The following is a 14,096-nucleotide window of genomic DNA, read 5'->3' on the forward strand; positions in this document are numbered from 1 at the left end:
ATGGAGGGCGAAAGTACGTCGGCGGTGCTCTCGGGCTTTGTGCTCGGCGCGCTCGCCTTCCAGCACCTTAACACCGACTCGGACACGGTGAGCCGAGGGGCGGGACGGGCTGCGGCGTCGCCTCGGCAGGGGGCCTGCGCGCGGGCACCCTCTCCGCCGCCGCCCCGGAGCTCGTCAGCGAGCTCGACGCTGCAGTGCCGCTCTGTGCCCTCGGGTCTGCCTCCTCCCGCTCCCGGGCTGTCTTCGTTGTGCCCTGCTCGCTGGGGCTTTTCCAGGATTAGTCCGCTTCTAACCCGCGTTTATCCCATGCCCGGCACGAGGGCCCCACACCCCCATTACTCTTTCAACAGCCCCCACCCCCTTTTTCTAGCTGCACTGGGTTTGAGAGGGTAGAAAAGTTCACGTAGCGGTCTCGTGCTCCCACTAGGGGGACACCGGTTGACTTTCACTTTCTCTAAACTGCCTACAGTCGTTTTCAAAGACAACTTAATTTTTTTTTTTTTTTTATGCAGAGTACCTACAGTGCATGTTTGTTGAAATGGCAGGCTGGTAAGGGGATAATAGGTATTACATCCAGTAACATTTTTTAGATCTTAGTTAATTTGAAAAAGCTTATTCTGGTATAACAGAGCTAACTTGTTTGCATGATCATGCAAATTTACTGTAAGGACCCAGCTAGTTCCTTTTCTGATACTCCCACTCACAATTTAAAATTAGTTTTATCTTCAGATACCTAAATCTTTCATACTCTGTCAAAGTTCAAAACCTGGTGACATTAAGTAATGAAAGTTTTTAAAAAATACAACGCTTATTTTTCTAGAACTTTTATTTTTATGAAATTTTAAAACACAGCACTGTTCCACTTTGAGTCAACACAGTGTCTTAACAAGGACTTAAGATTTGCTAATACAGTTTAAAAATATATAATGCCAAAGTCTCGTAATTTCTGCAGTTCGTTTTAAAGTAGAGGGTCTATGTTATATATTTTCTTGGGCACAGTTCTAAAACTGGACTTGATATTTTTTGTGTATACAATTTAGATAGGTGTAGATAGACACCTAGCAAGAGCGAATATATGACAATTTAAAATGTATGTATCCCTGGAAATGATTTTGTAATGTTTTAATGTAAACAACAGAATGGGCTTATGCCCCCTTAAAGGAGCTCTGGAATGGTATGGTGTTAGAGAGGCCCTTGTTTCTTAGATCTTTTTCCTAAACTCTTAAGTCTAAAGAAAGGTTTTCTAGATAGTTGTAATTGAATTTTTCATAGCTTCTTTTTCTAGGGTTTCTCCTTGGAAGTATCAAAATCAACAGTGAGATGTAAATTTAGTTTCCCCTAGTTTTCATATTCATTCCATCGTGGAAGCACCCCTTTTAATGAAGTGGGGACTGCACTCTTAGCTAATTACAAAGATGATCAAGTCCATACTCCATGGAGCACAATGGGGTTTTATATTTATCAATTCTATGAAATTCAAAGAAATCACCAGGGTTGGGGCAAAATGTGTTTTTAAAAAGAACCAAGGCTCAAGGTTACCCTTTTAGAAAGCAGATTCTGACATTGAATCTTAAATCTTGACTATTTTGCATGATTTTTATTTTAAAAACACCTATCATTGTGTCACTTATGGTTCAGAATCCTCCACTGGCTCCTAGCTGGATGTGCCACCAATTCAGTCGTTGGCTAGACAATCAGGGTGTTTAATTATTGGTGCTAAAATCCTGTCTGCTTTCCTGAACTCACAAATGAGTCTTCTGTTTTAAGACAAATTGTCAGTTCTTCCTTCCTTAAACATTGTATGCTCAATTTTTTTGTTTTTCTTTTTTTGTCTTCAAGTCTTTTATGCTAAGAAGTTTGCTAAAATCACAATAGTATTTATAATCTCTTCTACTCTTAATTTAACTGGTTATGTTTCCCAACTAAACTGGTAGTGTTTCTTCTGTGTGCTCCCAGTACACATTTGTGTACATCCTAACATACCTGAGAAATATTGTTTCATTAAATAGCTGAACAGTAATTTTAATCTGTATTCCATATACAACTTATTTTTATCCTCATAGGAAGGTTTTCTCCTTGGGGAAGTGAAAGGTGAAGCTAAGAATAGTATTACTGATTCCCAGATGGATGATGTTGAAGTTATTTATACAATTGGTGAGTCACTTGTTTCTGTCTTCTATTCTTGATAGCCTGTGCTGAAAGGGATAAGCATTAACTTTTTGTTAAAAAAAAAAATAGGCGTCACATTTTAAAAGTAAATTTTTAAATATACTGCACTCATTTCTTAGTTAGGACCATGCACTGACCTAAGGGAAGAAGCAGTATAAGACATGGGAGCCAGGTAAGATTACAGTGTGGGAAAAGGCTGACATAGTTTCCACATGTATTTGAATGGCAGAGAGATGATCCAACAACAAAAAAACCTCAGTGATTAGATTCCTCCACCAAGATGTCATTAATGCAAAATAGTATTCGTGTGTAGTTTGCCATTCTTCTGTTGGTGGTGTTAAATATTTATTTATTTATGCATACAAGAACAGGAGTGCAGGCCAGAAGTGCAGTAGTGTCGGGGGTAGGGTAAGAGGATTCACTAGAGACAGTGGGAAGCAGAATGGACAGATGTATTGAAATACACTGCTGAGGGGAGCAGTGAGCAAGACAGGATGTCTGCTGCACCACAGGGGTTGGCTTCATGGTTAGGGATTGAACTCATGTTCCAGTGGCTACAGATAGCCTCACAGTGCTGAGACTTAACCTAATGTGCCACCAGGGAGGCCTCAACTTTGCCATTCATTCTTTTTTTTTTTTTAAGATTTATTTATTTATGCATTCAAGAACTGGGGTACAGACCAGCGGTATGGGGGGTGAGAGGATTCAACAGAGACAAAGTATGGAACAGAACAGGCAGATCTACTGAAGTACACTGCTGAGGGGAGCACCAGGTGGGGCAAGAGAGGTCTGCCACTCCCTTGCAGGGAGTGGAACTCATGCTGCAGTGACTTCAGATAGCCTCACAGTGTTGTGTTTTAATCCACTGCACCACCAAGGAGGGCCCAAGTTTGGCATTCTTTCTAATGGTTGTATACTCATATTATATGGATGTTAAATTAACTTATTTAAGCAGCAGTGAATGACTTTTAACACAGAATATTACAATTAATACTTTACAGTGCATCATACATCATTGAGTAGCTCTGAAATTCGAATTCCTAGAGGTAGACGATTGCTTTTTGGAAAAGTTACACATTTTAAGACTGCTCTATCTTATGTAAAATTGCCTGGGTGTCCATAATTTTGCTACCATTAGGCATTAACAAATCTTTGTGTCTTTGTAGATTGGTAAGTTTAAAAAAGTGATTTTTTTTTTTTGCATTTCTTAATTTAAATGAGAGGAGAATTTGACTTTTTTAAGGCTTAAGTATGTTTTCTATATCTTGACTATGTTTCTGTTGGGCTATTTTGTTTTTTCTTACTATGTAATACCATAGTATAGCTTAAGGAAGTTGGACTTTTATCATCTGTTACATACATCCATATAATTTGTGATTTTTAGATCAATTAGTGTTGTTTTCTTCTGTTTACACCTTCAGTTTTAAAAGCCCTTACGACATATTTTTCCTCATTGAACTTGGCCTGCTGCTGAAAGTATCTTAACATATTTTGAGTGTTTATTATGCAACTATTTACTTGCATCTCCACTGTGGTAGGAACAATGCTAAGCTTTAAGGTGCCAGGCCAAATGCTAAAAAAACCACTTAAGTATCTCAAATTTATTTTTAAATGTGATCACGGGCCCTCCCTGGTGGCGCAGCAGATTAAAGCACAGCACTAAGAAGCTTAAGCCACTTCAGCATGAGTTTGATTCCTGCCTGCCCCAGAGGAGATCCACATAGCGAGGCAGACCTCTCTTGACCCACCCGCTGCTCCCCTCAGCAGTGTACTTTGTCGATCTGCCTGTTCTGCTCCCCGCTCTGTCTCTGGTGAATCCTCTCACCCTGCACATCTCTGACCTGTACCCCAGTTCTGTATGAATAAATAAATAAATCTTTGGAAAAAAAAAAAGTTGGATCACTTTAAAACAGATGGTTAGTAGATAAAATCCAAGATCAATAAAGTACCACATTATGAGCTTTCCATAATCTTACACTTACCCTTCTCTGCATCAGAATACAGCAGCTCATTGAATAAGGTCATTTTATTCAACAGCATTTCATTATAACATTGACAAGAAAAAAAATAACCCCACTGTTGACTGAAATGACATTATTCAGGATCTACTTCTGTTAGACATTTTACTTAAAGTTTCCAAGAACATGGTAAGTGAGGAATTACTGTATGTTTGCCTATCATTTAACAAAGACTATTCTTGTGTAGTGTTTTTTTCAGATAACATACATTTTTTCAGTAACATACATTTACTAGAAGAAAAATACCTAAACAGGATGATCACTTTTCTTCCTAAATGTGGTAGTTTGAACTAGCAAGAAAATAAAACTCTTAAAATATTTTTTCACCCTGTAACCTAGTTATATTCATGAACCCTCTATGAAATGGACTACTTGGATGAACAAAAGCTAATTTAATAGCTATTTTTATGAATTGGGTAAAATTAGAGCATAACCTTTTAAGAACTCTGAAAATAACAGCAACTTTGGCATTATCTTTTGTGTTGCCTATTTAAACATATTTAGAGAGAATTAGCATTCTGGTTACAAGTGAGGCTCTGAGCTTGAATCTTGGCCTCACCATGGGAATGGGTGAGCCATTTAACCTCTCTTCTACCTCATCTTTAAAATGAAAAGAATGGTAACATCTTTCTCAGGTTTGTTGAGAGGTTTAAAGGAAATAATGATAAAGTATGTCCTAATATAAGGTGTTCAATGTGTTTATTGCCATAATGATAATGTAATCATGACTGAAATTCTTTTTTTCCCCACAGACATTCAAAAATATATTCCATGCTATCAGCTTTTTAGGTGAGTAGCAAGTAAATGAATCCCTGTGAAAATTAATGTCTACAAGTAAAATAATATTTTAAACTAATAGTACCCTAAAGCTTCTTTTTTCAAAGATTTATTTTTAATCACATAAAACAGCTGGGTGTAAACTAGAGGGGGAGCAGTGTGAGAGGATACCACAGAAAGAGTGGGGAGCAGAAGAGGCAGATTCATTGAAATACACTGCAGAGGGGGCAGCGGAAGGGACAGGAGAGGTCTGTTGCGCCATGTGGGTCACCCTCTGGCAGGGGATACAACTTGTGCTGTAGTGGCTGGCAGTAGCTTGATAGTGCTGAGGCTTCTTACGCCACCAGGGAAGCCTAATTCCTTATAGGATAAGATGGTGGTACTAATTAAAAAGATTTCCTTTCAGTTACCCATGATTTTTAACTGTTGAGTAGTTTTTTCTCTATATTTATATGCTCAATTTAACCAGCCTGCGCTGACTATTCCAGGTACCATATACCTTGAGGATAACTTTCCTTCTTATACACTGCTTGCATATTATAAACTCAGTGACATAGTCTCATACACCAATGGCAGCCCTTTTTTATATGCTTTTATTCCAGTTTATCATCTTTTTACCTCATCTATATAGTTGTTATTTTCTATCACACCAATTAAGTTTTTTTTTAATATCACCTACTTCCTCTAGCTTATTTAAGGTGAAAATTTGCACTGTTATTCCTACAGATAGTCATTCCATTAAACCTAGTAGACTGGTATTTTTTTAAAAAGATTTATTTATTTATGCATACAGAAGTGGAGTACAGACCAGAAGTGCAGGGGCAGTGATAGGACTCACCAGAGACAGTGGGGAGCAGAACAGGCCGACTGATGAAGTACACTGCTGAGGGGAGAAGTGGGTGGGTCAGGAGAGGTCTGCCACACTCTGTGGATCACCTCAGGGGCAAGCGGGGATCAAACTCATGCTGAAGTGGCTTTAGCTTCTTAGTGCTGTGCTTTAACCCACTGCACTACCAGGGAGGGCCCTATTTTTTAAAACATTTTATTGAAATATAACGTGCATATATATATATATATATAAAAAGAAACTACATAAATGAATTTTCATGAAGCAGTGTAATCCCCACATTGTAGTTTTAATAAAATAGCTTTACTATTTATATAGACTTAACGTGAAAATCCCTTAGTCACACTATTAAGTATCTCTAAGGTTGTGTAAGAGTTATAGTGGGATATATGGCTAAGGAGAAAAAATTCTATGGTCAGCAATGACAGAAATAAAGCCTTAGTGTAGTTTTAAACTGCTGTCCCAGAAAGAGACATAGTTCCTATGTGTCTTGTATTCAATGAATGTACAAAAATATCTGTTGAATGAGGGGGATTCTTGGTGGAGACTTAATAAAAGTAATTCCTTGACAGGGCCCTCCCTGGTGAGGCAATGGGTTAAAGCACAGCACTGCAAAAGAAGCTAGGTACCTCAGCTTCAGTGAGAGTTCTATCCCCAGAACCCCAGAGTCCCAGCCAGGAAAATGGAGGGAAGACCTCTACTGACCCGTACGTTGCTCCTCTCAGCAGTGCACTTCATCAGTCAGCCTGTTCTGCTCCCCACTGTCTCTGGTGAGTCCTATCACCGCCCCTGCACCTCGAGCCTGTACCCCAGTTCTGTATGCATAAATAAATCAATCTTTAAAAACAAAAAAAAAAGGCACTTCCTTGCCAGATACTGGACCAGCCAAGGATTAAGAAGGGAGAGTGAAAAACTAAGTGATTCATTATCTTTTGGCAACTACTTTATATTATCAGACCAACTCTAATAAATTGGAGTCTTGGAGCAAGGAAACCTCAGACGTAGTGATGAGAAGCCTATGCCTCAGATTTTAGCTTTATAGGGTAGACAAAAACTAGAAAAAGCAGGATTTTTTATTTCTAATCCAGCAGCATACCATGCTGTTTCTGTTTTGAGTAATACTAGTGAACATGTTAGAAAGTCTTATGATACCATACTTCTTAAAGCCCAAGTTCAATAAGCTTTAAAAAAAAAAAAAAGACTTCATTATTTATGCATAGAAGAACTGGGATATAAGCCATAGGTGCAGGAGCAGTAAAAGGATTCACTAGAAACAGTGGGGAACAAAGCAGGCAGGCTGACTGAAATACTCTGCTGAAGGGAGCAGCAGGTGAGACAGCAGAGGTCTGCTTCGCCATATGAGTCACCTCCCTGGCTGGGGATCAGACTTCTGCTACAGTGGCTGTGGATAGCTTCATATTGCACTTAACCTCTTATGTCACAATAAGCTTTTAATAGCAAGGTTTATGTTTTAATTCAGAGTATGGCAAAATTTTGCCTTATTGCCTATTTTTATGTAATTCTTTATTAGGAATAGTTGGGGAATTTTTAAAGATTTATTTATTCATACAAGAACTGGGGTACAGGCCAGATATGTGAGGGGGCAAGAGGATTCAGAGGAAGAGAGACAAGCAGAACAGGCAGATCTACTGAAATCTGAAATACACTGCTGAGGGAGTAGTGGGAAGGTCAGGAGAGGTCTGCTGAGCCCTGTGGGTCACCCCCCCCCCCGCCTGTTTTAAGAAATACAAGTGAACTTAACACATACCACCCCCCACCCCCCTCCCACCTCCCAACTGGGGGAATAAACCTGTGCTACAGTGGCTGCGGAGAGCTTCATAGTGCTGCACTTTAACTGATTGGTCACCAAGAGGGACCTGGTTAAGTGTATTTTTTTAAGGGTTGTAAAACAAACAAAAGAACAAATATAGTTTTGTTGCATAGTTCATCTATTCCTGTATGAAAAGGCCCTCTCTCCATGAAACTTCACATAAACTTCACAGTGTTTGCATAGAACATAGAAGATACACTATTCTTCATAACCCCTGGTCTGTGTTGCCTTATCTCCCAGTTTGAGAGGCTCTGAAGTGGGCCATCGTAAAGAAATAAGAGTGAACTCTTATATTTAGCCTTTCCATGTTGAAACAAACAAAAAAAAATCACATGGAGGGATTTCTTTGATTAGCTGAATATCCCCCCTTTGATAGATGGGACACTTAGTTTTCCCATGAAAATTTTTTAATCAAAAACTTAGGATTTAAGTCTTTGTAAATTAAGTACACATATATCCTATTAGGATATCCTTTTTCAGTTTTATGTAATGAAATTTTTTCAGTGTATAGATTAAAATTACCAGTAAAAGCCTATTAAAATTAATGTTATTTGTAAAGGATTTTTCATAACATTTCACCATCATAGAAGAGAATGTTGATCTCAATATTAAAAGAAAAATATTACTTGCAATCTGTATCACAGGGGAAAAAAGCTAGAAGCACTTTAGAATCTTTGAGTTTTCTTTCAATTTTCTTTACATCTATGACATTCTAACTACTGAAGATCTCTACATTAAACCAGTAATGTTCCTTAGTAAATCCCCAAAAAACTGGTCAAAATGTAAGTACTTCTCATAATTTTTTATGTAAGTATACCTTTAGAATAAAATGTAATTTTGTTACTGAATTTCATTACTCATGTCACACATTCTTTTGCATCCTAAGTTTTCAATTAAAAAATTGTCTTCTATCACTTTATTTTAATAACAATTGTGAAGGAACTGTAAACTGCATCTGTGAATTTACAAATACCTGTGTTTAGTAGGTAGTTTTAAGTTAGGAAAAATCCCATTTTCTTTTTCATTGCTCATGGACCTCATATTTATACCACTTAATGTCTGTTAATTTAAAAACTTACTCTACTATTTATTTTAGAACTTTACCTGGCAGATAGGTATGCAGATTTTAGTTGGATTAGTGATATCTAAAATTGAAAGTGCTGATAAAATAATTTTTAGTTTATTTGAGATGCCTTTACCTTTGGTTTTTACAGCTTTTACAGTTCTTCTGGTGAAGTAAATGAACAAGCACTGAAGAAAATATTATCAAGTGTCAAAAAGGTATCATCCAATGTATCTTCTTTTTTGGCATTATATGTATTATTTTCAGGTCCTAGAAATGTGTCATACCTTGACACAAAACTTTTAAGCAGTGTTTATCTTTACAATGTCCTGAAACACGACAAAGAAAGACTTGTCTTTTCAGAAATCCAAGATTGCTCGGAAAGCAAAACTAGTCATTAAAAGTGTTAATCTTGTACTCATCTTCCCCTGAACTACTCTAACATTGATCTTCCTTTCTATATTTCCATGGTACCTCTTCCCATACCATTTATCATTTATTCTCAGATTTAAATGTTACTGTTATTTTACATAGCTGCAGTTAGTTATGTGGCAAGGACAGTTTCCTATATAGCATCTAATTTGAATCCTCCACAGCTTAGTTGGTTAGAACTTGTTGGCTGATCAATAGATTTTCCAAATACAAGTTTTTGGTACACCTATCTTTGAAAACTTTTGGGGGGAAAAAAATGTTTTTAAATCCTTTTGATTTCTTAAAATGAAGTTGATATAGTAAAAGTAGTTTGTATCACAAAAAAAAAACAAAACAAAACACCCTTTGTTACCAGAGGCAGTGAAGGGAGGGGACAGGGAAGTTTCAGGATTGTGGCACTGAAACTTTGTTGGAGGCTGAGGAACATTCCTCTGTGGTGGTGTGCATCCATACTCCCAAAATGATATGGGTAAGTAAACTAGTGGCAAATCAATAGATCTTTTTTTTTTTCACTTTGTCTCAGCTTTTTAAAAATGTATTTTTATTTATATTTTACATCATTCTGCATTTAAATCAGTAAGACTTAAAGACAAAAAAAGCCACTGGATTGAATTTATCTAATTAGCAAACAAGGTTTCCTAGACAGGAAGTAAACTTGTTTCACAGACATTTTCTTTTAAATTTTGACTACAGATTAAGATTTTAAGAAAAATGTCTTAAAAGAAACTACAGAAAGTTAAGAATTTTTTCCCTTTAATGTATATTGAATAATATTGTAACTGAAGTATATACTTAACGATATGCTTTGATTAGACATGCTCAAAATCTTAGTAATTACTAAGCCATTCTAAAGCTGTCAGTTTTATTAACTATGACAATAACGCATTAAACTCTGCACTTGATATTTGTTCTATATTTTCTTTCAGGATGTGGTTGGTTGGTACAAATTCCGACGTCATTCAGACCAGATCATGACATTTAGAGAGAGATTGCTTCACAGAAACTTACAGCAGCATCTCTCAAGCCAGGAACTTGTTTTTCTGCTACTAACACCAAGCATAGTAACTGAAAGCTGTTCTACTCATCGTTTGGAACATGCCTTATATAAACCTCAAAAAGGGTAAATGTTAGCTCGTCACTGACTAGCTTAGCTAATAGAAAATTAAACCCAATATTTTTGTTATTCTTTAGCAGGTTACTAAATATTTCTTATTGCACCAGATTGTCATAATAATCCTCTGAAGTCAGTCTTAACTGTCTGTTCTTTACAGATGGGAAAAATGAAATTAGATAATTAGAAGCTAGGTATGAGATGCCTTTTGTATCTGGCACTGAAGATTTGCAGTTATTTATGATAAAGCGGACAAAGAAAAAAAAAGCTGCTAAATGATATAAAGTAGAATGCCTAGGTACCTGAGCAGCTTTTCTAGAACCTCTGCACTAAAACAAGGTAGTTCTTGATCCACCAAATGACTTCATAGGGACTCTCCACAGGTGATACACACATTTTCATGGATCACAAGAATTAAAAGAGTACCAAAGTTAATTTTATTATTCATGGAAGGTAAGCTAGACCTCAGCAATACGGCCTTACTTTTTACGTGCCAGTTGTTTGAAATAGCTACTAAAGGGTCTTTTCATGCTGTGTATATTTCACAGCTTTTAAAAGCCACTTGCCTCAAGTCAGTAAATTCTAATTTCGGTAGGTGGTAGGGAATGGTTTGCTTTTCGATTTGCTTTCATTCTTGTAGGGGGAAGCAGTCTATACTAATGGGTAGATAATAGTTTTTCACTTTATTCTAAGTTTATATTTTACTTTTTATTTCTTCAGACTTTTTCATAGAATACCTTTAGTTGTGGCAAATCTGGGCATGTCTGAACAACTGGGATATAAAACTGTGTCAGGCTCCTGTATGTCTGCTGGTTTTAGCCGAGCAGTGAAAACACACAGGTGAGATTCAGCAAGTATTTCCTCAGTAAACTTATTCCTACTCATTTTTTTGAAATTATTTTTTATTGCATAACAATAAAAATGAAAGGAAAAGTAATAACCACATTATTCAAGTAAACCAGACTTACTTTCTCCTTACTTGCTTCTAGCACTTGTCCATTTATGAAATATAAGAGGGAGGTTGTTGAATATCCTATATATTTTAACATATTCAGTATAAACAAAGTCATCCTCAAAATTATAACTGCTGCTGCTTTTTTCTAAGGCAGCAATTCTGAATAAAGGAATGAAATAAGGAATTAAATGAAGTCAGAAAATGAGGAGCCATGATTCATTGATAGGTTGCTGACCTATCGATTTTGTATGGTCATTAAGGGAACAATTAATGTCAGAAATAATACTGATATGATAGGGGGTAGAGGGTAAACTTTGAAAATAAGGAACATGTATTTTTCTTGGTGTCCTTATAGTTCTTAGCAGTGTATCACATTTCATTCATTAAGATAGACAAATTTACATTTCTTCAAACTGGGATGTTTTATAGGCCATGCTTCAGAATGTATTTTTTATGAATTCAGTTAACGTCTTTTAAACTAGCAGTTCCCATTATCAAGAAAGGAAACTTTATTCCCCTCCCTCCTTCAATATTTACTTTTTTTAAAAGATTTATTTATATATGCATATAAGAACTGGGGTGGAGGGTGAGAGGATTCATCAGAGACAGAATGAAGAACAGGTGGACTGACCGAAATACACTGCTCAGGGAAGCAGCAGGCAGGTCAAAAGAGGTCTGCTGTACCATATGGGTATCTCCCTGGCCTAGAGGTCAACTTGTGCTACAGTGGCTATGAGTAGCTTCATAGTGCTGTGTTTTAACAACTCTTGCGCCACCAGGGAGGTCTCAGTGTTTATTTTTACTCTTTTTTTTTTTTTTTTTTGAGTTGTGGCTATAGTACTTAGGAAGCTAAGAAGTTTATTAACAAGAAGACACATGAACTAGGGTTTCTGGTTGGTTATGCTGAATGTAGTAGGTTGCCAAAATTATGATCCCTTAAAAAAGCCAGTAAAAATCTTTCATTGCTCCTTAACTACAAATAAGCTTTTCATTGTATCTCACTGTATTACAATGTGTATATTTGTTTGAGAAAATGGTCATTTTTTTATAGCCCTGAATTTTTTAAAGAAGATGGATCTTTAAAGGAAGTACACAAGATAAATGAAATGTATGCTTCTTTACAAGAAGAATTAAAGGTAAGTCATCACATCAAACATTTAAAGATCATGGAAATTTTTTTAGGAATAATCTGCCATTTGATTATTTATATTTTTGTATTAGTTTGGCTTCAGGAACAAACATCTGAATCTTAGTGGCCTTCAAAAATCAAAGTCAATCCTCACTTATAATTTAGCTGCAGCTTGGCTCCTATTCTAAATAGTCTTCAACAGCATCTCTTATGTGGAACATGCTTCTCTTATGACAAAGGAAAACAATCAAGAAAGCTGATAGAGATTCACAATGGCTCTTAAAACTTCTGCTTAGAGCTGTAGTATCATATTCATTCACATTTCATGACCAGAGTAGGTCAGATGACAATAGACAGGGATATGTAATGCTATTATACAAAAACAAGGGAAGCAATTATTTGGGGGAAAAATAATATACCACAGCAAAATAAGTTCTACTTCATTGTGTCAGTTCAGGTACTTTAAACAGTAGACATCAGGATAGGAATAGATATGTAGGGGATTTCCTGAGCCTGAAAAGGATAAAGAGGAGGGAGCGAGGGCACCTTAAGGGAGACAAGGAAGGAAGCATTCAGTAAGAACTTTAGTCTACAGTGTCAGAATAGTTTCAGCCAAGCTGACATAGAATCTTCGAGAAGTTACCTACAGAATGGAGCTGCACTAATACACCAAGGGTGCTAAGTACCATATTTAGGGAAGCCCTGCCTTAGCACACATATAGGTAACCCAAAACACTGGCAGGTGGGGCTGCAGTCAACTATGCTTCTCCCAAAATAAGATCTGAGTAGCATATTTCCATGGCTGTTATACTAAGCAATGTAGCCATTGAGAGAAATGGGGTTAATATATTTTATACTCTACTAATATAGATACTTTTTAATATGAATGATAATATAGGAATTTTAGAAACGAGAAATACCCACCGTTGTAGCCTGATTACCTTCATTTTGTGATATTCTCCAGTTATCCCCTTATGTGTGTGTGTGTACCTTTTACATAGTTGACAGTGATGGGACATTTAAGTTTGTGTCATGATTTTTATTTACTTGACATATCAACATTTTTCATGGTGCTACATATTCCTAGTTTTTAATGGCAGTACACCTCATAAATAAGTATATTAGAACTCATGTTAAAAGTTCTGGACTAGGGCAGGGCCCTCCCTGTTGGCACAGCAGATTAAAGCACAGCACTAAGAACTAAAGCCATTTCTCATGAGATTGATCCATGCCTGCCCCTGAGGCGATCCACATAGCGATCCACATAGCTTAGCAGACCTCTCCTGACCTGCCCACTGCCTGTTCTGCTCCCTCCCCACTCTTGTCTCTGGTGAATCCTCTCACCCATCTGCACCTCTGGCCTGTACCCCATTTCTATATACACAAATAAATAAATCTTTAAAAAAAAAGTTCTGGACTAAAATAGGGAATATTATATCATATCATATTATATCATATCATATTTTGGAACTCTTACAGCAGGGTAAACAACCAAGGAGAAAAAGAGTGGACAGATACCCTAAAAAGTACCCACCAAAACTGGCTTTAACAACCTGTTAATCCTATAACTAGAAAGGATTATTGTAGTCTTTTATTAAATTGTCATTGTCTTAATGTTAAATGTTGGCAGTGACTTGCACCCTGCAATATGATTTATGTTCAGTATGATTTAAATTTTTTTTAAAAAGATTTATTTATTTATTCATACAGAACTGGGGTACAGGCCAGAGATGCGGAGGGTGAGAGGATTCACCAGAGACAAAG

The 14,096-nt window shown here is 36.8% G+C and overlaps 1 protein-coding gene across 1 annotated transcript in view; it reads left to right on the forward strand.

Annotated features, from left to right (window-relative positions):
* FAM175A (family with sequence similarity 175, member A) overlaps positions 1–14,096 on the forward strand; it is a 15,620-nt gene continuing 1,524 nt past the window's right edge. The window contains exons 1-7 of the mRNA XM_004681159.2: positions 1–87; positions 2,064–2,154; positions 4,940–4,976; positions 8,857–8,923; positions 10,064–10,257; positions 10,969–11,088; positions 12,255–12,339. Coding sequence (XP_004681216.1) covers positions 1–87; positions 2,064–2,154; positions 4,940–4,976; positions 8,857–8,923; positions 10,064–10,257; positions 10,969–11,088; positions 12,255–12,339 — 681 coding nt within the window. The remainder of the gene's footprint in view (positions 88–2,063; positions 2,155–4,939; positions 4,977–8,856; positions 8,924–10,063; positions 10,258–10,968; positions 11,089–12,254; positions 12,340–14,096) is intronic.

Source organism: Condylura cristata, unplaced genomic scaffold (genome assembly GCF_000260355.1).
Source record: "Condylura cristata isolate star-nosed mole 26May11 unplaced genomic scaffold, ConCri1.0 scaffold00012, whole genome shotgun sequence".
NCBI lineage: Eukaryota > Metazoa > Chordata > Mammalia > Eulipotyphla > Talpidae > Condylura > Condylura cristata.